The sequence below is a fragment of the Erpetoichthys calabaricus genome, chromosome 1 (assembly GCF_900747795.2).
Source record: "Erpetoichthys calabaricus chromosome 1, fErpCal1.3, whole genome shotgun sequence".
Lineage (NCBI taxonomy): Eukaryota > Metazoa > Chordata > Cladistia > Polypteriformes > Polypteridae > Erpetoichthys > Erpetoichthys calabaricus.
Window position 1 is genome coordinate 231,579,468 of NC_041394.2, and position 25,056 is coordinate 231,604,523.

Sequence of the window (25,056 nt, forward strand, 5' to 3'; positions counted from 1 at the left end):
GAAACAAATATGAAAAGGCAATGCTGAAGAAAATAAAAATGTGATCTCTTACTAATAATAGGTTAGCCTATCAAAATAAGGAATACTATAATGTAGGATACATGACATCCCCTGTGTGCTTTTTAAAACATAGCTTGCTTCTCATCTGTTTGTATATTCTGCATTCTTTCTGCTGCCCTCAGCAAGGGTAGGGTTAGCAAGTTTGGAGGGGTAGGCTTTTGGAAGCCTTGTCCTACACCCAAGTGGTCCTACACCCAAGTGATTTATATAGCATTCCTTTACTTGTTATGTGTATGCTAATTTTAGAAATAAATGTTTCTTTGTCCACACTAATGACGCAGCAGTTCAAACTAAACAGATGAAGTGTCAGATTTGATAGATAGATAGATAGATAGATAGATAGATAGATAGATAGATAGATAGATAGATAGATAGATAGATAGATAGATAGATAGATAGATAGATAGATAGATAGATAGATAGATAGATAGATAGATACTTTATTAATCCCAAGGGGAAATTCACATACTCCAGCAGCAGCATACTGATAAGGAAACAATATTAAATTAAAGAGTGATAAAAAATGCAGGTAAAACAGACAATATCTTTGTATAATGTTAACCTTTACCCCCCTGGGTGGAATTGAAGAGTCGCATAGTTTGGGGGAGGAACGATCTCCTCAGTCTGTCAGTGGAGCAGGACAGTGACAGCAGTCTCTCGCAGAGGCTGCTTTTCTGTCTGGAGATGACACTGTTTAGTGGATGCAGTGGATTCTCCATTATTGACAGGAGCCTGCTCATTGCCCCTCACTCTGCCACAGATGTCAAACTGTCCAGCTCTGTGCCTACAATAGAGCCTGCTTTCCTCACCAGTTTGTCCAGGCGTGAGGCGTCCTTCTTCTTAATGCTGCCTCTCCAGCACACCACCACGTAGAAGTAGTGAAGTGGACCAAAACATGACTTTTTCTCTAAAATCGGTCAGATATTAATTCCTTACAGACACATGTAGCTTTTCATTATTATATTTAAGAGAACATTTAATCGGACAATGAGGCGTTATTGATTAAGAGAACTTTATACCCAGAATATGTGTATAAGATCTTAAAGGACTGAACAGCATCATTACACTTATGAATAAAAATTCCACACATATTTCCAATGATATATTTTCATGTATTAATCTTTTGTTAAAGACTTTTTTTTCTTACTTTTGCAGACATACCATGTGATAAAGGAATGGTATTTGATGAATGTCAAACAAACTCTGATGATTACTGTCAGGGAGGGTATGTATTATTTGGGCAGTGTATTTATTAATCGCTGCACTTTAGTAGATTATTAATAATAGATATTGTGTACCTAATCATAATATACATTTATTTATAATTATCATAAGTCCATGATATTTAAGTAGTAATGTAGAATTTTTAAAGGCTAAGATAAACTATTCGCAACATCTTTAAATTATTGGGTATTTCTGAAAAGTCAGATATAAGTTTTTAAAAATATCACCTAAGTAATTTCAGGAATAGTGTTTTAAAACTATTTACAAGAAAATGTATAATTTTAAGTTATATGCCCTAGTTATCTGACATGGGAGTACACAATATTTTGAACATACCTGTTTGTCTTTGTCAAATGGATGTAAACTAATTTTTGCATTCTTAATGCACTTAATCATAAGGGGTCTCAAAATGCCCTTTAAATATATCTGAAAATAAGCATCTCATTAAAAAAGATATCTTAACATTGAGCTGAGAGATGAAATGGTTATATAAAACATATCTCAAAATGCATGCTAAAATACACTTAGGTCATTCAGATATTTCTAATGCATTTAAAATACTGAATGAATTAGAGATTTATCTTCTGTAAATATTAATTTGACTTGCTTACCTTATTCTGGAAGAAAACTGTGATTACTAGAGTAAAATACAATATCAAAATTGTATTTTTGCAACAAACTCTCAAATAAATGTTGTAATCTCTATTAACTTACCCAGTATCTACTGTGGAATGTGCCATGAACAATATAGCTCATCAACTCTGTACCCTGAAGTACTCATTACTACAGACAAGTATGCTGTGTTTAGAACTTCCTGTACCAAATGAATCAAATGACACTGCATATTGCACAGTCATTAGCAAAGGTGCCCTACAATTTTCTTTCATATCCCAAAAGCCTATCATTTAGTTAATTTATGATTGTAAATTGTCACAGTATGAAATAGTGTGAGAGTGTCCCTATTCCTGACTCCTACTATCATGGATCTAACCAGGTCTGGAAAAAGTACATGCGCATGTATGTACAGTACGTATGTAAAAAAGTCACACCATCTGAAATTCTCAATAAAACAAAATTTTGTTCTTATCAATACAACACTGAGGAGTAGAAACCTGAGTTCAGTCCATGGCAATTACAGACCCAGTTCTTGCCATTTTATAGAAACTTGAACTTGAGCCTTGGCATTGATTACTTTCAAGTGAAATCTGTGAATATGCCCTGCATTCCAGAAATTCAGAAATCCTATAAAATGCAAAGAATGAAAGAGAATATTTTCCCATTTCTTTCAGTGAGATTATTTCATTTACTTTATTCCATAAGAATATCGATCCCTAACATTTTTACTATGTATTAATATTCACAGATGATAGCCAACCACTGACATGAACACATGGGGCCAAGTATCGCTGTTTCTTTTTTTGGCACCTGATCTAAACTAATGTAATAAATGATAGAAAATACAAAATGAATGTTTCATTCTTCATTGGAGTGGAGAACTGACCAACTTAAAACTGCATGTATTTCTTTCAGTAAATACAACTATAGTGGCATAAAAATTACAGGCAGGCTTGTAGTTTAGGCGGTACATTCCACATATATTCTGTTCTGTCCAAAACTGTACAACATCTACTTGTAAGCTAAAATTACCTAAGTATTTTCAGGCAATCTCTTGAAAACATTTTGGTGAAGCACTCTTATAATTTAGAATCATGAGTAAATGTCTGTAAATATTAATTCTTTCAGCATGCAATACAGTGGCGGTAGCCTGGCAATGATGACGGCTGGGTGCTTCTGCCCAGAAGGTCTGATGCTTGCCGACAAGTTCAAAACAGTGTGTGTTTCAGAATGTCCCAGTAAGTATTTTAAGCTGCATTTTAGTATAACAGTCAAGAGGAGAGAAGTATCCAACAAAATTAATATTTGCCAAATGTTGTGATTTTGACAACGCTGGAGTGTTTCTGGTCATTTGACTCTTTAAGTGAACTGGGTGTAGTAAAGACTAACATGAGCAGGCTCCTAAGGAGTGTGTAAAAAGGTTTACACAATGTGTGCAGTAATTGAAAAGTCTATGGTCAGGCATTGAGATGATGGTAGTGAGAAATGATGGTCTAAATGCAGTTTAAGGATAACAAAGTTGGTAAAGTACCCCACATTAAGAACAAGGGCAGTAGTATATTCATTTATGGGCCCAGTGAAGTAACTGGGAAAGTCTGTGTTTTGTACATGAGTGAAATAGCCACTCGACCCATCTCTCAATGTACACAGTAAAGAATGCTGTTAAAAGAAAAAAGAAATGGATCAACATGTGCAGAGGTGTGTTATAGCTTCTGGGATATATAGCCTTATATACCTTTACATACTGAATACACAAAGCCACATTATCGCCATACACTAGTTAATGAATATTTACTATCCAAAAGAACATAATGCCAATTGTTGTCTACTAGCATTAGCACAGGTGCTGTAGCATATATCCTCTTGATAGCAGCTTTAGAAAATGTGCACTGCTCAAATTTTTAATCACACTTTTAACCAAAAACACAATATTAGAAGATTTACTTTTTCACACATTCAAATTCGAAGTTTTCTATATCACCCTGTAAGTATGTTGTTTATTTGCAATGTTTAAGTCATGTATTTAAACTGATTTTTACATTCTTCTGTAAGTACTTATTTGGCACACGCATTACTAAGTTTGTTTAAAAATAAAGATGCTGCTTGTGAGTATACAATGTATATTTTCATTTTATTAGTTGATTACTTTATACTATGTGTACTTTAAAATATTTCTACTTCCTTTTAATTAAGAATAGCTTAACAAAATAAAATTTGAGGTAAAGCTGATTTACAAGTTTATGAGAAAAAATAATAAAATCTGAAATACTGTTACATTAAATAGTTGCATATAATAAGATGGTACTATAAGTATTGTGTAATAATTAATGATTGATACTGTTTTATCATACAGTATATGTCTTTAATTTTTATACTAATAAATATTTGGAGAATATTTGGCTTATTTTGGAGATTGCTAGAAAAGTGTTTTCTTTTGACAAAAATGAATATTTAACACTAAAAGAAAAATAATTATTAAAAATGTAATGAGTCTCATGAAATATTGTGAATATTTTGTTTTTCTCGTATAGGCTGTAAGGGTCCACTTGGAGAGCCGAAAATGGTATGTATACACAGTTTTATTGCATGAGAAATATGTTAAGTATATTGTTTTTAATGCAATACTATCCTGCTTCATGCAATGTATTTGTCAATTTGATTGTTAGATATTTAATGTAAAATATACAGTACACCACATTCAACCTAATACATTTTGTCTGTATAAGACGTCAATCCAAAAAGTTCATGCCAGAAGTGCACTGTTAAATAACACCTTTCTTTTTTTGAATAACTACAATAATAAAAGGCTATATTAGAAATGAGTAATAATACATTAGAGGGTCAGCTCAAGTCGGATGGTAGGTAGACAAAGTCAGAGAGGTGAGATTGTGTTGGTTTGGACATGTGCAGAGGAAAGATGCTGGGTTTTTTGGGAGAAGGATGCTAAGGATAGAGCTGCCAGGCAAGAGAAAAAGAGGAAGGTCTAAGAGAAGGTTTATGGATGTGGTGAGAAAGGACATGCAGGTGATGGGTGTAACAGAACAAGATGCAGAGGACAGAAAGATATGGAAGAAGATGATCTGCTGTGGCAACCCCTAACAAAAGCAGCCGAAAGAAGAAGAAGAAGAAGAGGAATAGTAAGAGATACTAAAGGCAGACTTTAGTGCGTTTTGAGATGTCCTTAACTTCCCAGAGGTCATCCCTATACTTGTTTCCTCATGGGTTTTTTAACAGGGCTGTCTAGGCAAAATATATTTGAATCGTAATTGACGTGTATAGAACTTTAGAAGACTTTGTTACTCTTTAAATTTGCATGCAGAATTGTATTTATCTTTTCTTTAGGTTGGTGACATATGGATATCCAATTGTCACATTTGCACTTGCAACAACCTCACCTTGACTGAAGACTGTCAACCAATTAAGTGTCCACCAGTTCCTACTTGTTCAGATGGTGAAATCTTCGTGCCACAATATTCATCATCTGGTTGCTGCACAATAGGAAACTGTGGTAAGACTTCTGGATTTTGGAAGCATTGTTAGCATTACAAAGGAAATTGAACATACTAAATGAACTATAATCAGTTTTCATAGAAGCCTTCATTTTGTTTACAAACGTGCAACTCTATAAATTATATTGTTTCCATAAGTGCATTTGTCCAAAGTTTTGTTTTAATTGTTTTTATGTAAAATATGCATCTGTGAGAGGCTGAGTAAGTTCCAGAGTGAAAGTTAAATACAGTAAATACTAACTAATATAGATCATTAATGAAAAATATACATGATCTAATAAAAACAGATGATTGGGTCAATATGCAGTACTTTAATTATTAAAGCTTTGTTTAGTATGTCAAAAATTAAAAAAACTGTTAATGATATCATATAAGTTTATTAAAAATATAAAGGTATGATATTTTATATGAGAATACAGAAAAGTGCTTGGCTCTTTATATTAAGAACTCTTTTTGACTTTATCTTCACAGTATTAGTTTATGCAAAAGTATGACTGTCTGCAATATAACACATATGCTTATTTTAAAATAGAATAAGTATGTATCCCATCAATTGTAATTTTTTTTGGTGTAATGGTATAAATTGCAAAAAGACTAAAGGAAAAAAAAATCTTTATTTTCTAGTGGAACAAACATGTGTTACCCAAGTCTCCAACGTAACTGTACAGTACAACGGATGCACTGGAGTCGTACAAGTGGCAGAATGTCAAGGCCAGTGCCAGTCTGGAGCAAGGTATTATTAAAGTTTTCCTTACTGACTCAGCTATTTTGTTTTCTGTAACATTATGTAAAGATAGATGTGTAAAAAAAAAACCATTACATACATTTGTAATGTCTAAACCATAGAAACTATAGTTGTCTATGAAAAGCTTTAAGGCAGCCAGGCAATGCACTGGTCAAGGCTGTTTTTTCAGAGCTACATGGACCTCACATCTGTTTCCAGGCTGGTCAGTGTCAATGCAAGTTTGTACAGTTGGTCTGTGGTTACCTTTACCAGTTGGTCTCCTCCCACATCCCCCAAAAAAATGTGTGCATGTTCAGTTGATTGGTGGCTATATTTGGGGTTTGCCCTGTAACATGCAACCCACTCAAGGTTTATTCTTGCCGTATGCATGCTGCTTCAATCTCCATGACTCTTTGATAGAAAAAAAGAGGGCTCAAAAAAGGAAGGGAGGATTACCAGGTGTAATTATGCAGCCTTCAGTGGAAAACATTATGCAGTAGAACATCTGTAAGTGACCATTGTCAGATAAGTGAGAGTATCATTTAAAATTCAAATGATTCAAATCAGTGGGCGGCACGGTGGGTAGCGCTGCTGCCTCGCAGTTAGGAGACCTGGGGACCCGGGTTCGCTTCCCGGGTCTGCCCTGCGTGGAGTTTGCATGTTCTCCCCGTGTCTGCGTGGGTTTCCTCCGGGCGCTCCGGTTTCCTCCCACAGTCCAAAGACATGCTGGTTAGGTGGATTGGCGATTCTAAATTGGCCCTAGTGTGTGCTTGGTGTGTGGGTGTGTTTGTGTGTGTCCTGCGGTGGGTTGGCACCCTGCCCGGGATTGGTTCCCTGCCTTGTGCCCTGTGTTGGCTGGGATTGGCTCCAGCAGACCCCCGTGACCCTGTGTTCGGATTCAGCGGGTTGGAAAATGGATGGATGGATGGATGATTCAAATCCCTAAATATTCATTTTTGTTTTCTAGCATAAAACAGTAAGAAGAATAATCAAAATCAATGTCAAAATATTTAACATGTTTGTTTTACTTTCATATAGCTACATAATATTAATGTCCTCACCACCACCGCCACCATCTTCCTAAACACAAATGTTCAATTCTGATAAGAATTTCTGGTTTGTTAAACTGCTATAAACCCACCTACACTGGATTGCTAACTAAAATATGTCATTTTATTCCCCAGCTTTTCTGCTGATTCAGGACAAATGACCCAATCATGTACCTGCTGTCTGCCATATGACACAGAAGAAAGAACTGTTCAATTAAACTGTCCTGGATCCAGTGGATCAAACTATAACTATTCATATGTTAATAGCTGTACATGTTCTCCATGTTCTAATAATTAAATCAATCTCAAAATCTATTTCTGCCAGGAACTGCACACTTAAACATTTTTGACTGTCTAGTATTTTTCTTTGTTAAAGTGTTTTCTCATTCTTGTATAATGTAAACTTTATCTGTATACAAAAAAGGTCTATTTTGTGTAAAATCAGTGACAGAAAAAAATCCATGCTATAGACTAGGTTTCATGAATTTTTAGTAGAACACCTAAATTAATATAGACCTTGGAGTTTGAAATTGAATTTTTTAAATGAAGGAACTTTTACCTATTCTGTACATACTGAAAAACTGATATACATACATACATACATACATATATATTTTTTAAATGCATTTTCGGCTTTTTTTTTATCCTTGTCTGGTGAATGCTGTACAAATGATTTGTGGGAATATTAAAACGTAATAAAAAATACTTGCATACAATGAATATGAAGTTATCGAATTATTTTGGAAAACTTTTTATTATGCACAAACCATAAACTTTGCAGTTGTATTTAATTTTGTTACTTCATGAGAAAATAAAAAGGCCTATCATTTTTGCTGAACAGCAATTGCTTGTGCTATTCATGTTCTGCCATGTTTAAAGAAGATTATTGGAATCTGCCTTTACTGGAGACACATGTACACCCAACATGTTCTGTGAAAATGCAGGTAATGAGTCACATACTTTTTCAGCCAAACTGCATTATGAGGAGACATTTTAAATATACAGTACAATACTTACAATATTTAAAATGTAAATTTAGTAAACTGGGTATGGCAATAGTCTGAATGTTGGTCAATAGATTACCATACAGTTAAACTTCTCCAAAACATATAAATTACTGTTATGCATGAGTTAATATGCTATACTAAAGACTAGGCTGATGTTTCAAGTGTTCTTTAAGGCCATAGAAAATACATCCATCATTTGTCCTCTACTGAAAATGAAATTGCTACTGTGAAGTAAAAAAGATGCTTATTATTTCCCAAAATAAAACTATTTCATTGATAGGTACACATTGGGGAAGTCAAATTGTAACAAACATGCAGCATCTCATCAAAATAACATTTTTTTTGTAATTTATTCTAGCATGTCTCAAATACATCCCTATCAAGAAAAGAAGTAGGACAATGGAAATTATTTTAAGCCATTAGCTATATTCCCCTCTTCATTATTGGAATAACAGAAAGGGTGCAATAAAAAGAAATTTAAGATCCTTTGGCAATTGGTGCCTGCAATGACATTTAGGGCAGATTAATGCCATTTTTAAATCAAAACATCATCAAACAATGTTACAAAATTAATAAAATAAATGCAGAAAATATTATTTAAGGCTATTATGAATATTTTGAAAACAAGTGTTGCACAATTGTTGATCTTTACATAAACCTCTATGTATTTGCTAAAAAAATAAAATGTTGAACTTTCCAAAGAATCTTTTAAACTGTGTAACAACTACTCTGTATTTTGCAGAATTAAATTCCAAACATAATCACCATAAAGAAGGAGTATTAGTTTCTGTCTGCGAAGCATGTGAGTGGCCATGTTTGTGCCTATGCATAAGTTTGTGCTGTGTTGTGCTGGTGGTCTGTCCTCATTGTTGTTGGGAGGAATTCCTCGCTGTGAACCAAAAATGGCGTAACTTCAATCAAGAATAATTTAAGTTTCAGGAATAATGCTCAACTCACAAAACGAGATGGGTTTGAATACAGACCTTCAGCATCCTGTGACGTCATTCAGGGGGCTGTGACTAGGAGAAGGGTATTGCTGCAGACCGGAGACATTATGGGTGGATCTAGAGGCGGGATATCTATCAATCAAATTCAACTTCAGCAAATCATATACTAATTCAGAACTTCAGTGAATGAGATTGTTGTTACTGTATGACAATCAAAAACTCACCTGTCCAGTTATCAAAGTTTGAAGTTGTCTATCAAGTGTAACTTTAACCAATTGTTTCACAGTTCGTGATCCCTACCTCTTTGAGGTTCCGCCTTATTGAGTTTCCTCTTAAATAACCTGCCATTGTACCAAGCGACGAAACTCCATTAAACAAAAGGAGACAAAAAAAGAAGCAGCAGCGACAAAACACCATTAGACAAAACAAGAAGAAGCAACGAAACTAATTGCTCGTATTTTTGACAATGGAAGTAAATATGCTTCGAAATGAAAACTTTTGAAATGTGCACAGTTTTCTTCATATATTTAATAACTTTGTTTTGCATGGTTATGTTTGTACGTGAAACTTTACGTTTGTATTAAAAATCATTTTTGCTGTAGTAATTAATGCATATTCCGTGCTTGAAGTGGATCAGCGCTCAGCAGTACTGGCAACTCTTCAAATTCCACAAGGCAAGTTTCACGAGAACTCCTTGACTGTGCATGGAAGACAAAAAACTTTTACAAGCATCTTGGAAACGTTTGATCAGTTATTCTGTGGTGAACCAGGCTTTTGACAAAGTTCTGATCGACTACAATGGTGCACGGTATTACCTTTTTTTTCTTTTCAGTTTAGTTCCTTATGTTGGAGTTCTTGGAGCAATGTGTCTAAATTGTAATACCAAGTAATCTGCCATGTTTTTGTACCGTCAATTTTAATCAAATTTCATGGTAGTTTTGTGCAGATGATGCCTTCCATTTCTAAACTGTTAAAAGACTTTAATGCAATGGGCACTGCACCACTTAATTGTATGTGACTCACACTGAGTGTCGCGATGTTCACAGAGCCTTTTTAATTTAATTACAAGTGACATTTATATTTTTCCTTTCAGCCAACTTGCTACAATAATATCTTCTGGAAATTAGATGTTAATGAAAAATCAGGTAAATTGCAAACAACCATTTCTTAAACTTGTAATTCACTTGTAGAGTTTGACTTTTTTTTCTTTTTTTTCCTTCTTTTCCTAGGACATCCCAACTCAGTAGACTGTGGAATAGACATGTTGATGGTATTTGAATATTAATTTATAGGCTTTAAGTAACCTTACATTTGTATTTAGATTATATATGATTTCAGTACTTTTTCTCTTATTCTCTGTCAGTATGCACTTTATCTGACCATGGAGGAACCCTTTGATTTTACTGTCAGTCATTTAAAGATGCTGATATTTTTTATTCTTCATGTGTGACATACTTTTAACTGTGGCATTCATTTAACGTGCCCCCACTATTAATGGCACCCCTTATAAAAATGTTAATTTTAAACATATTTATTTCTTTGTTTTTGTGGGCTTTGTTTTTCTTTGAATGAACTTGCCTCAATTAAAAGTCAGATGTTTCTTATTTTTTCAGTGCAAGATGACATTTCTTCAGCAAACAGGGATTATTTTTCTAACCCTTCTTACTAATTTTTACAAGGGGTGCCAATAATAGTGGAGAGCACTGTAGATATCCTTTTTAAATTAGGATGACATGTATGTGACTTGCATATTACTTTAGGCAGTGTCCAGATTGGTGTATTCATAATACTCTGAAATAATAGATGTATTCTAAAAAACTATTGAGATAACCGTGAATGAGGGTTTTTGTAGTGAACCACAGAGTAATTCTCAGTTTGAACTCTATTCCAAAGTGTCCACTTTTCTGAGAAAACAGAAGTGTTCATATCAAAACCAGTTAGCTTGCACAAGACAAATACTACATATGACAATTTGATGTATTATTTGTGTGTGTCCACAGTGGCTGTGTGGCTGCAGTTGAGCAGCAGACCCCAGAACAAGGGGCTCAGATTTTTGTGCCTGCAGAGATCAGAAGGGCCTCCAGGAGGACTGTACATGAAAAACTGTTGCGAGTTCATCATAAAGGGCCATGGAGCAGATGATCACTTGCCGGTAACTTAGTTCAGATAACAAGTAAAACTTTGTTATTATAATCAATCTAGTAGCAAAGAGCTTTGATGACTTTATAGCACCAAACTCTTGTATTTGCTTGTCCAACAGGCTGTTGTATCTGGAAAGGTGTCATCCAAATGGTTTAAAAATTATGAAGATCCTAAAGGTTACCGGGTAATGATCTATATACAGTAGAAGATGAGGAGATGGCAGATGGCCTCTACAACTACCTGGATGAAGTGCTGTCAAGAGCTGTAGGCACTTTTGAAAAGATCGACAGAGTTCATATCACTCTGGATGTGCTGATGCCAGAGGCTCATTTGGCTTTAGTGAATCACTAATGAATACAGAAAGTGTCTCTATGAGTAACATCCTCTCTGCTCTTATTAAAGCTCTAGGAACAGTTGAGAGGATTTCTCTACCAGAAGCAGAAGGTCTGTTCATTGATGGACCAGCAGACAGTGAGTGGTACATCATGTGGTGTTGGGGGAAAGAGACAGTCCTTTCTTTTTCTTTTCAGCACCATTCTTCTGTTAAACAGAATAATATTTTACTTGTAGTGAATTTAGACAAGAATATAAACTAAATCTATATAAATGTAAATATATATTTAAAGGGAAATTTAAAATATGCATTAATACACTTTTAGTATTGATGAAAGTAAATCTTTTTTTTTTAAGTGAGACAGAAGAGTTTGCCACACTTATGCTTCCAACTGTTGCAGTACAAGGGCAGACAGCATCACTAAGGCATTTCAACTTGGGATTCCATCTCAACCGCTCCTCTAATAAACATGTCACTTGCTTTATTTGTCTTTGACCTTTTTTATTTCTGACTGTTAAATTGACTGTGCATAATAGAGTTGTGTATATTTGATTTAACTATTGATGTAAATAATAAAGGACACTTTGTTATTGTTAAAGATTGTTGATTAAGTTCTGTATATTTGAAATTGTCTGCTTATCTGTTTTTAGCCAGTTCATGCCATCAGCATTTTTTCTTTATTTTTTATAACTGCATTGTACAGTTTTATTCCTTTCTGTACATTACAAGCAAACATGTATATCCCCATTACATTGTTCTTTTATCTATACTAATAAAAGGCAAAGCCCTCACTGACTGACTCACTGACTGACTGACTGACTGACTCACTCATCACTAATTCTCCAACTTCCCATGTAGGTAGACAGCTGAAATTTGGCAGGCTCATTCCTTACAGCTTACTTACAAAAATTAGGCAGGTTTCATTTCGAAATTCTACGCGTAATGGTCATAACTGGAACCTGTTTTTTGTCCATATACTCTAATGGAGGAGGTGGAGTCACGGATCGCGTCATCACGCCTCCTACGTAATCACGTGAACTAAAAACAAGGAAGAGATTTACAGCACGAGTCAAATGCGGTAACGAAGGTAAGTGACGTTAATTTTTGAGTGTCTTTTAATACTGTGTAAGCTTACATATTAACACATGTGCAATTAAACATGTGCATTTACGGGGTGATTTCTCAGGCTTAAAAGCTCACCTTTTATCAAACGCGGGAACAAAGGTAAATAACGTTAATTGTTGAGTGTCTTTTAATACTGTGTAAGTATACATATTAACACATGTGCAATTAAACGTGTGCATTTACGGGGTGATTTCTCAGGCTTAAAAGCTCGCCTTTTATTAAAGAGGTAAATGCAAACTGTTTTCATTCTGAAGGGCACAAACCACGTTAGATTTCATGCTCAAGAGTAAACTCAGCACACAGCTTGGTCATATTACAACCGGTTCATTTTCCTCAGTTTAAAAAGGTTTACTTTTCTTCTTAATAAAATTTTTAAAGCAGTACTTCGCCGCTGCGAAGCGCGGGTATTTTGATATATATCAAAATATATCGCGTCATCACACCTCCCACGTAAGCACGTGAACTGACCCGCTGCGGTTTGCAATGCCATATTCGCGAGATACAAGTTTAATGAGAAGACACGAGGTATGGACATCGCAACATCACACAAGACAGCGGCTCACGTGAAGTGACTGAACGCAGCAGGAGTGATCACTTTGATGAACCAAACCTGTTCAAAAAACACATTACACAATTGATAAGGTACGAAAACAATATGAAACCGATTGTAGATTTGCGTACAGCCACTGAAACTTTGTGACGGCACGAGACTTCAGGTCACGTGTCTGCAAAAGAACGTCATTGAGGCAACTATTTTTACTGGCGGTGGCTCAGGGGAGAGAGTTTTCATTCCTCGCATCCCCGTTATACCCTCTGATCTCCCATTTCAATTCAAACGCCTCCAATTTCCACTAAGGCTCTGCTTCGCAATGACAATTAATAAGTCTCAGGGACAGACCCTACAAAAGGTTGGCATTGATTTGAGGCAAGACTGATTTTCACATAGCAAACTGTACGTTGCATGCTCAAGAGTAAGCTCAGCACATAGGTTGGTCATATTACAACCAGAGGGGCGAACTGACAACGTGATATACAAAGAGATCCTTAACAAATAATTATTGATTCATTTTCCCTCAGTTTAAAAAGGTTTACTTTTCTTCTTAATAAAAATTTTTAAAGCAGTACTTTGCCGCTTCGAAGTGCGGGTATTTTGATATATATCAAAATATATCGCGTCATCACGCCTCCCACGTAAGCACGTGAACTGACCCGCTGCCGTTTGCAATGCCATATCCGCGAGAATACAAGTTTAATGAGAAGACACTTTTAACTGCCGGGTCTTAGCTAACATTAAATAAACCCGTGGACATCGCAACATCACACAAGAGAGCGGATCACGTGAAGTGACTGAACGCAGCAGGAGTGATCACTTCGATGAATCAAACCTGTTCAAAAAACAAATAACACAATTGATAAGGTACGAACAGAATATGAAACCGATTGTAGATTTGCGTACAGCCACTGAAACTTTGTGACGCCACGAGACTTCAGGTCACGTGTCTGCAAAACAACCTCATTGAGGCAACTATTTTTACTGGCGGTGGCTCAGGGGAGAGAGTTTTTATTCCCCGCATCCCCGTTATACCCTCTGATCTCCCATTTCAATTCAAACGCCTACAATTTCCACTAAGGCTCTGCTTCGCAATGACAATTAATAAGTCTCAGGGACAGACCCTACAAAAGGTTAGCATTGATTTGAGGCAGGACTGCTTTTCACATGGCCAACTGTATGTTGCATGCTCAACAGTATGCTACCACACAGCTTGGTCATATTACAAGCAGAGGGGCGAACTGACAACGTGCTATACAAAGAGATCCGTAACAAATAATTATTGATACATTTTCCCTTCTTAATAAAAATTTTAAAGCAGTACTTCGCCGTTGCGAAGCGCGGGTATTTTGATATATATATATACATATGTGTATATATATATATATATATATATATATATATATATATATATATATATATATATATATATATATATATATATATAGATATGTGTGTACAGTAATCCCTCGCAATATCGCGCTTCGCCTTTCGCGGCTTCACTCCATCGCGGATTTTATATGTAAGCATATTTAAATATATATCGCGGATTTTTTGCTGGTTCGCGGATTTCTGCGGACAATGGGTCTTTTAATTTCTGGTTCATGCTTCCTCAGTTGGTTTGCCCAGTTGATTTCATACAAGGGACGCTATTGGCAGATGGCTGAGAAGCTACCCGGCTTACTTTTCTGTCTCTCTTGCGCTGACTTTCTCTGATCCTGACGTAGGGGGATTGAGCAGGGGGGCTGTTCGCACACCTAGATGATAAGGACGCTCGTCTAAAAATGCTGAAAGATTATCTTCACGTTGCTATCTTTTGTGCAGCTGCTTCCTGAAACGACATGCAGCACGGTGCATCGCATACTTAAAAGCTCGAAGGGCATGTATTGATTTTTGATTGAAAAACAAACTCTGTCTGTCTCTCTCTCTCTCCCTGCTCCTGACGGAGGGGGTGTGAGCTGCCGCCTTCAACAGCTTTGTGCCGCGGTGCTTGCATACTTAAAAGCAAACAGCCCTATTGATTTGTTTGTTTTCCTCTGTCTTTCTGACAGACTCTGCTCCTGACGCGCACTCCTTTGAAGAGGAAAATATGTTTGCATTCTTTTAATTGTGAGACGGAACTGACATCTCTGTCTTGTCATGGAGCACAGTTTAAACTTTTGAAAAAGAGACAAATGTTTGTTTGCAGTGTTTGAATAACGTTCCTGTCTCTCTACAACCTCCTGTGTTTCTGCGCAAATCTGTGACCCAAGCATGACAATATAAAAATAACCATATAAACATATGGTTTCTACTTCACGGATTTTCTTATTTCGCGGGTGGCTCAGGAACGCAACCCCCGCGATGGAGGAGGGATTACTGTATATATATATATATATGTATATATATATATATATATATATATATATATATATATATATATGTAGATATGTGTATATATATATATATATATATATATATATATATATATATATATATGTAGATATGTAGATATGTATATATATATATATATATATATATATATATATATATATATATATATATATATATATATATGTAGATATATATATATATATGTAGATATGTATATATATATATATATATATATGTATATATGTAGATATGTATATATATATATATATATATATATATATATATATATATATATATATATATATATATATATATGTATATATATAGATATGTATATATATATACAGTAATCCCTCCTCCATCGCGGGGGTTGCGTTCCAGAGCCACCCGCGAAATAAGAAAATCCGCGAAGTAGAAACCATATGTTTAAATGGTTATTTTTATATTGTCATGCTTGGGTTACAGATTTGCGCAGAAACACAGGAGGTTGTAGAGAGACAGGAACGTTATTCAAACACTGCAAACAAACATTTGTCTCTTTTTCAAAAGTTTAAACTGTGCTCAATGACAAGACAGAGATGACAGTTCAGTCTCACAATTAAAAGAATGCAAACATATCTTCCTCTTCAAAGGAGCAAAAAAATCAATAGGGCTGTTTGGCTTGTAAGTATGCGAAGCACCGCGGCACACAGCTGTTGAAGGCGGCAGCTCACACCCCCTCCGTCAGGAGCAGACAGAGAGAGAGAGACAGATAAAAAAATCAATATGTGCCCTTTGAGCTTTTAAGTATGCGAAGCACCATGCAGCATAGTTAAAAGCTGCACACAGAAGGTAGCAACGTGAAGATAATCTTTCAGCATTTTCAGACAAGCGTCCGTATCGTCTAGGTGTGCGAACAGCCTCCCTGCTCAATCCCCCTACGTCAGGATCACAGATAGCGCAAGAGAGAGAGAAAGAAAAGTAAGTTGGGTAGCTTCTCAGCCATCTGCCAATAGCGTCCCTTGTATGAAATCAACTGGGCAAACCAACTGAGGAAGCATGTACCAGAAATTAAAAGACCCATTGTCCTCAGAAACCCGCGAAGCAGCGAAAAATCCGCGATATATATTTAAATATGCTTACATATAAAATCCGCGATGGAGTGAAGCCGCGAAAGGCGAAGCGCGATATAGCGAGGGATTACTGTATATATATATGTAGATATACATATATACATATCTACAATCCACAATCGGTTTCATATTGTTTTCGTACCTTATCAATTGTGTAATGTGTTTTTTGAACAGGTTTGATTCATCGAAGTGATCACTCCTGCTGTGTTCAGTCACTTCACGTGAGCCGCTGTCTTGTGTGATGTTGCGATGTCCACGGGTTTATTTAATGACCCGGCAGTTAAAAGTTTCTCGCTACAGCAATTTGAACTCTGTTACGAAGTGATCCAAACTGTCGTTTATACCTCGTGTCTTCTCATTAAACTTGTATCTCGCGAATATGGCATTGCAAACGGCAGCGGGTCAGTTCACGTGCTTACGTGGGAGGCGTGATGATGCGATATATTTTGATATATATCAAAATACCCGCGCTTCGCAGCGGCGAAGTACTGCTTTAAAAATTTTATTAAGAAGAAAAGTAAACCTTATTAAACTGAGGGAAAATGAATCAATAATTATTTGTTAAGGATCTCTTTGTATATCACGTTGTCAGTTCGCCCCTCTGGTTGTAATATGACCAACCTATGTGCTGAGCTTACTCTTGAGCATGCAACGTACAGTTTGCTATGTGAAAATCAGTCTTGCCTCAAATCAATGCCAACCTTTTGTAGGGTCTGTCCCTGAGACTTATTAATTGTCATTGCGAAGCAGAGCCTTAGTGGAAATTGGAGGCGTTTGAATTGAAATGGGAGATCAGAGGGTATAACGGGGATGCGAGGAATAAAAACTCTCTCCCCTGAGCCACCGCCAGTAAAAATAGTTGCCTCAATGAGGTTCTTTTGCAGACACGTGACCTGAAGTTTCGTGCCGTCACAAAGTTTCAGTGGCTGTACGCAAATCCACAATCGGTTTCATATTGTTTTCGTACCTTATCAATTGTGTAATGTGTTTTTTGAACAGGTTTGATTCATCGAAGTGATCACTCCTGCTGCATTGAGTCACTTCACGTGAGCTGCTGTCTTGTGTGATGTTGCGATGTCCATACCTTGTATCTTCTCATTAAACTTGTATCTCGCGAATATGGCATTGCAAATGGCAGCGGGTCAGTTCACGTGCTTACGTCGGAGGCATGATGACGCGATATATTTTGATATATATCAAAATACCCGCGCTTCGCAGCGGCGAAGTACTGCTTTAAAAATTTTATTAAGAAGAAAAGTAAACCTTTTTAAACTGAGGAAAATGAACCGGTTGTAATATGACCAAGCTGTGTGCTGAGTTTACTCTTGAGCATGAAATCTAACGTGGTTTGTGCCCTTCAGAATGAAAACAGTTTGCATTTACCTCTTTAATAAAAGGCGAGCTTTTAAGCCTGAGAAATCACCCCGTAAATGCACACGTTTAATTGCACATGTGTTAATATGTATACTTACACAGTATTAAAAGACACTCAACAATTAACGTTATTTACCTTTGTTCCCGCGTTTGATAAAAGGCGATCTTATAAGCCTGAGAAATCACCCCGTAAATGCACATGTTTAATTGCACATGTGTTAATATGTATGCTTACACAGTATTAAAAGACACTCAAAAATTAACGTCATTTACCTTCGTTCTCGCGTTTGACTCGTGCTGTAAATCTCTTCCTTGTTTTTAGTTCACGTGATTACGTAGGAGGCGTGAGGACGCGATACGTGACTCCGCCTCCTCCATTAGAGTATATGGACAAAAAACAGGTTCCAGTTATGACCATTACGCGTAGAATTTCGAAATGAAACCTGCCTAATTTTTGTAAGTAAGCTGTAAGGAATGAGCCTGCCAAATTTCAGCCGTCTACCTACACGGGAAGTTGGAGAATTAGTGATGAGTGAGTGAGTCAGTCAGTCAGTCAGTGAGTCAGTGAGTCAGTCAGTGAGGGCTTTGCCTTTTACAGTAATCCCTCCTCTATCGTGGGGGTTGCGTTCCAGAGCCACCCGCGAAATAAGAAAATCCGCGAAGTAGAAACCATATGTTTATATGGTTATTTTTATATTGTCATGCTTGGGTCACAGATTTGCGCAGAAACACAGGAGGTTGTAGAGAGACAGGAACGTTATTCAAACACTGCAAACAAACATTTGTCTCTTTTTCAAAAGTTTAAACTGTGCTCCATGACAAGACAGAGATGACAGTTCCGTCTCACAATTAAAAGAATGCAAACATATCTTCCTCTTCAAAGGAGTGCACATCAGGAGCAGATAATGTCAGAGAGATAGGGAAAAGCAAACAACTCAATAGGGCTGTTTGGCTTTTAAGTATGCGAAGCACCACGGCACAAAGCTGTTGAAGGCGGCAGCTCACACCCCCTCCGTCAAGAGCAGGAGAGAGAGAGAGAGAGAGAGAGAGAGAGAGAGAGAGAGAGAGAGAGAGAGAGAGAGAGAGAGAGAGAGAGAGAGAGAGAGAGAGAGAGAGAGAGAGAGAGAGAGAGAGAGAGAGAGAGTTTGTTTTTCAATCAAAAATCAATACGTGCCCTTCGAGCTTTAAAGTATGCGAAGCACCGTGCAGCATGTCGCTTCAGGAAGCAGCTGCACAGAAGGTAGCAACGTGAAGATAATCTTTCAGCATTTTTAGACAAGTGTCCGTATCGTCTAGGTGTGCAAACAGCCCCCCTGCTCACACCCCCTCCGTCAGGATCAGAGAAAGTCAACGCAAGAGAGAGAGAGAGAAAAGTAAGTTGGGTAGCTTCTCAGCCATCTGCCAATAGCGTCCTTTGTATGAAATCAACTGGGCAAACCAACTGAGGAAGCATGTACCAGAAATTAAAAGACCCATTGTCCACAGAAATCCGCGAACCAGCAAAAAATCTGCGATATATATTTAAGTATGCTTATATATAAAATCCGCGATGGAGTGAAGCCGCGAAAGGCGAAGCGCGATATAGCGAGGGATTACTGTATTAGTATAGATATGATTTTTATGATGAAATGCATTAAAGTATAAATTATAACAGAGAAATAGTTAACTTCATTTAAATAATATATACTGTTAATAAACATGTGGGAGCACGTAGTAGCGGTAGTGATGAACTGACGCCCTGTCCAGGGATTGTTCTTGCCTTGCGCTCTATGCTTGCTGGGACTGGCGCAACCCTGAATGGATGAATGGATGGAATAATTTAACATGTATAACTAAGATTTTTCAATGTTCCTTAAAAGTTTTGAAGAACCAGCATTCTAAGCCTGTATCTAGTTTTACATTCACTACGAACACTTATTGAGGGGTGTTTGGTTACGTGGAGTAAGAAAGAAAGGACAGGAATTGGGAGTTGGTACATTTGACAGAGACTGTACTGCTTCCATAAATTATTCCATCCAGGGTCTTGCACGTCCCAGCAAGCAGCGTGTGGGAGGCAGGAACAATCCCTAGATGGGATACCAGCTCATCACTGTGCCACTGTGCCCCCCATTCAATTCATGCTTTAATGCAGTTCATCATTAAAAGATACCAATGAGATCTTACCATTCTAAAATATTCAGAGAGCTGTAATACCACAAATGTAATGTATTCTGTGTGGCGATCACTGCCTGTGTGCTCCTGTTGGTGTAAGAGAAACACTGTTTTACACTTTGGAGGCTGGAGTCAACTTAGGTCCATACCTACACATGAAGGTGAATGTTGACTAATGTTGACTATCAGGGGTAGAGGGTGGTAATCAGCTGTAAACACTAACAAACTCGAAGTTACATTACAGGTTGACTCTCTTTGCTAGAAGGGAAGTTAGTTTCAATGATTTGACCTCAAATTTCTGCATGTGTAGCACAGAGTAAACAATGTCTAAAATGGAATCTGACAAGAGAGTGAAGTGAATGTAGAAAGCAAAATACTCCGAGTATGATGTTTTGAATATTATTGGTAAATCGGACTCTGACTTTTCAAATTCTGATTTTAATGCAAGTGATCTGTAAGTCGAAAATGAAAGTCAGGTACCTGCACCAGCTGATCGGTCCCCAGCTGATCGTAGTGCTGAATGTGTTTCTGTAGCTGACGCACCTACGGCCACATTCGCCTGAGAGGACTAGCCAGACATAGATTCGTGGGAGGCAATCTGGCCGCTAGACTTCACCAAACAACATGCCGTGCTACAGATTACCAGCCACTCAACTACTTCAAGCTGTTTTTTCAAGGAAGTGACTTTTAGCTTATTAGTGATGAGAAAAGCAGTTATGTTATAGATATGTAAATACACATACTGTTTAGGCTCATGGAACATAAAACAGAGTGAGATTGGTCGTAAATAAATATTTTATGTTGATTTATGTGTGAAACTATTCCTTTGTGTGCTTTTCATAAAACTTAGGTTTTTGGAAAAAATATTCAGCCTTGTGCCAAAACATCCATTCATCCATTTTCCAACCCGCTGAATCCGAACACAGGGTCACGGGGGTCTGCTGGAGCCAATCCCAGCCAACACAGGGCACAAGGCAGGAACCAATCCCGGGCAGGGTGCCAACCCACCGCAGTGTTCCAAAACAAAAAAAAATTAATTAGCCCTCAAAGAGTTAAGAAGCACGGAGCGATTACCGACTGGCTCAGGGAACACTTAGAATAAGAAGCATTTAATGTGCTACTTTAGTTATGATGTGATTTGAGAAACTCTAGTAAACCAAACATTGATTTTAAGATGAAGTTTAGGATGTTCTACTTTAATGACTAAATAAACCACAACATTAAGGTGGAAATTTCAAGATTAAAGTCAACATTTCAACTTTAATCTCGACATAGACCTTTATCTTGTTCACTGTGTCCCTGTTTTATTTCTTCTCTGTGACCTTAATATGCTTCTGTATGACACTCAGGCACTCACCTTTACACGTCAAACTTTGATATTTCACCATTACTTTTTTATTTTGGGCACTATATGACTTTCTGAACTTAAACCTTTGACCGTCTTTGCCATGCTGTCAGACTCCCATCAATTTCCTTTTGTTGTTTATACCACTGCCTAAGTCACATAATATTACGTTTTTCCTTGCCTCAGTTTCACTGAGCAGGACTTTCATTTCGCATTTGATGAAATCCTTATCCTTCTTTTTTCCATGTGCTTTTGCCATTGTCTTTTAACAAAACACTGAATGGACACAGCTATTTATATTGATTTGCATATTCATATATGCAAAATTTGTGGAGGAGTTGGGGTGGGCTGTAGGCACTAGAGCCCAGGATTGCCGGAAGAGAATTCAGGCACACCCGGAGTGCTTCCGGGTGCTCATGCAGCACTTCCTCCAGGAAGTGTTGCTGGAAGATTATTACAGAGCACCTGAACAACATCTGGGGCAATATAAAAGGGGCCGCCTCACTCCAGTCAGGGAGCCTGAGTCGAGAGGAAGAGGATGGAGCTTGGGAGGTGAGGATTAGAGGCAGCAAAAGAGTTGAGAAGAGTTGAAAGGAAAGAAAGGACTGTGAGCAATTGTGGCTGTTAATGCATGGGTGGTGTAAAGGCAAGAGAAGGAAATAAACATGTGTGTTTTTCGGACATTTGGTGTCTGTTTGTCTGTGTTCGGGGGCTGAATTTCCACACTGGTCACAGTAATAATGTCAGGCATTGCGTATTCCCGGGGACTCCTAGAAAATCCCCTAGGCATCAATAGACGCAAACTCACAAAATTGTGGCACCCGTAAGCATCTAACATGGAATTGCAGGTTTTTTAAATAAACAAGTCAGCAAGAAATAAGTGACAAAATCTAATTCCTTGAAGTAAAAAAACTTAGTTTAGATGTGGATAAAGTCAAAAAGACTCTCTATTAAAGGCAGAAAAAAATAATAAGATACACTAATTATAACCAAAGAAAGCTGCAGGGAAGAGCATATATTAGCCCTGTCAGCCCTATGCCCCAAAAATCCACCTGGGAGTACAGTGGAACCTCGGTTCACGACTGTAATTCGTTCCAAAACTCTGGTCATAACCCAATTTGGTCATGACCCGAACTAATTTTCCTCATAGGATTGTATGTAAATACAACTAATCCGTTCCAGACCGTGCAAACTGTATGTACTGTAAATATTTTTTTAAACAAATATAGTTAATTACACCATAGAATGCACAGCGTAATAGTAAACTAATGTAAAAACATTGAATAACACTAAGAAAACCTTGAACAACGGAGAAAACTAACATTGCAAGAGTTCGTGCTATAGCGCTACGAACCGCTCGCTAATACAGTAATCCCTCCTCCATCGCAGGGGTTGCGTTCCAGAGCCACCCGCGAAATAAGAAAATCCGCGAAGTAGAAACCATATGTTTACATGGTTATTTTTATATTGTCATGCTTGGGTCACAGATTTGCGCAGAAACACAGGAGGTTGTAGAGAGACAGGAACGTTATTCAAACACTGCAAACAAACATTTGTCTCTTTTTCAAAAGTTTAAACTGTGCTCCATGACAAGACAGAGATGACAGTTCCGTCTCACAATTAAAAGAATGCAAACATATCTTCCTCTTCAAAGGAGTGCGCGTCAGGAGCAGAGCATTTCAGAGAGATAGAGAAAAGCAAACAAATCAATAGGGCTGTTTGGCTTTTAAGTATGCGAAGCACCGCGGCACAAAGCTGTTGAAGGCGGCAGCTCACACCCCCTCCGTCAGGAGCAGAGAAAGAGAGAGAGAGAGAGAGAGAGACAGAGAGACAGACAGAGAAAAACAAACATCAAAAATCAATACGTGCCCTTCGAGCTTTTAAGTATGCGAAGCACCGTGCAGCACGTCGCTTCAGGAAGCAGCTGCACAGAAGGTAGCAACGTGAAGATAATCTTTCAGCATTTTTAGACGAGCGTCCGTATCGTCTAGGTGTGTGAACAGTCCCCCTGCTCAATCCCCCTACGTCAGGATCAGAGAAAGTCAGCGCAAGAGAGAGAGAGAGAAAACTAAGTTGGGTAGCTTCTCAGCCATCTGCCAATAGCGTCCCTTGTATGAAATCAACTGGGCAAACCAACTGAGGAAGCATGTACCAGAAATTAAAAGACCTATTGTCCGCAGAAATCCGCGAACCAGCAAAAAATCTGCGATATATATTTAAATATGCTTACATATAAAATCCGCGATGGAGTGAAGCCGCGAAAGGCGAAGCGCGATATAGAGAGGGATTACTGTAACATTTTTTTTTAATGAGTTTTAAGCACAGGGAAAAAAATAAACATTTGAAAAATCTGTAATTTAATAAACAACCAAGAAAAGTAACATTGCAACAATGCACGCTACGAACCGATCACTGTAAACAGAAGTGAAGTGGAGGTTAAAATCCAATAGAAAAAAATCTTCATTAAATACAACAAGGTTAAAACAATGCTCGAATCAGTCTCTTTAAAAACAAGCCCGGTGCATTCTTTAACTGCCTTCTCGACCTTATGTGGCCAGCCCTCTCTCTCTCGCACGCGTGTGTGTGTGTGTCTCTCTCGCGTGCGCGAGTGTCTCTCTCTCACATGCGCGTGTGTCTCTCTCGCTCGCTCTCTCTCTCCCACTCACTGCACAGGGAATGCACAGGTAGAGACTGAACACGTGCGGAAATCATCGGCGCGCACAAACCGAAAGGGAAACTGGCTTGTTTGTATACCGAGTGTGTGGTCGTAAACAAATGCAAAAGTTTGGCGAACTTTTTGGTCGTAACCCGATTTGTACGTGTTCAGAGACGTTCGTGAACCGAGGTTCCACTATATTGTGGTGGGACGCCCCTGCGGCATATGTTCCAGGGGAGCAACCATGGGCAACTCAATACCTCCCCCAGGACGGTTGGTGGCAACCTCCCTGGTCGACGTTGAAGCCTCAGTCTCCCACAGGGTTCCATGGGAGATGGAGCCCTCCACAGCCCGGTTGGGAGCTGGGGTGGCCGCCAGGGGTGCTGCATGGATTCCACAGCCCAGCTGGACAAATCTTCAGCCCCACCCGGAAGTGCAATTGGAACACTTCTGGGTGGGCTATAAAAGGGGCCAGCCACCACCACTCAGTGGCCAGAGTTGGGAGGAGACAACAAAGCTTCAAGGGAGGAGTGGTGGGCATGTTTTGGTTTGGTTGTGTTGTGCTTATTGTGGGACTGTGTTGAGCCTGTGGGGTTCACGGGAAAGACATGTCCCACAGGTGAAGAAAATAAAGTTTTTGTGTTATTTTATACGTGCCTCCGTGTTAGTCTGTGTCAGGTCGGCGCCAATAAAGCTCTTTTGTTACAATATATATGTTGCAGATTGTTTACCTGTCACTGCAGGTTATGATTCTTATTT

At 37.9% G+C, this 25,056-nt stretch overlaps 1 protein-coding gene across 50 annotated transcripts in view; it reads left to right on the plus strand.

Moving 5' to 3' along the window:
• LOC114659860 (mucin-19-like) overlaps window positions 1-7,897 on the plus strand; it is an 83,761-nt gene extending 75,864 nt beyond the window's left edge. For all 50 annotated transcript variants that reach the window (XM_051920842.1, XM_051920883.1, XM_051920997.1 and 47 more), the window contains 6 exons: window positions 1,216-1,285; window positions 3,028-3,137; window positions 4,431-4,462; window positions 5,242-5,407; window positions 6,033-6,141; window positions 7,317-7,897. In XM_051920842.1, the coding sequence (XP_051776802.1) occupies window positions 1,216-1,285; window positions 3,028-3,137; window positions 4,431-4,462; window positions 5,242-5,407; window positions 6,033-6,141; window positions 7,317-7,479 (650 nt within the window). In that variant the 3' untranslated portion in view covers window positions 7,480-7,897. The remainder of the gene's footprint in view (window positions 1-1,215; window positions 1,286-3,027; window positions 3,138-4,430; window positions 4,463-5,241; window positions 5,408-6,032; window positions 6,142-7,316) is intronic.
• Window positions 7,898-25,056: the final 17,159 nt, after the last annotated feature.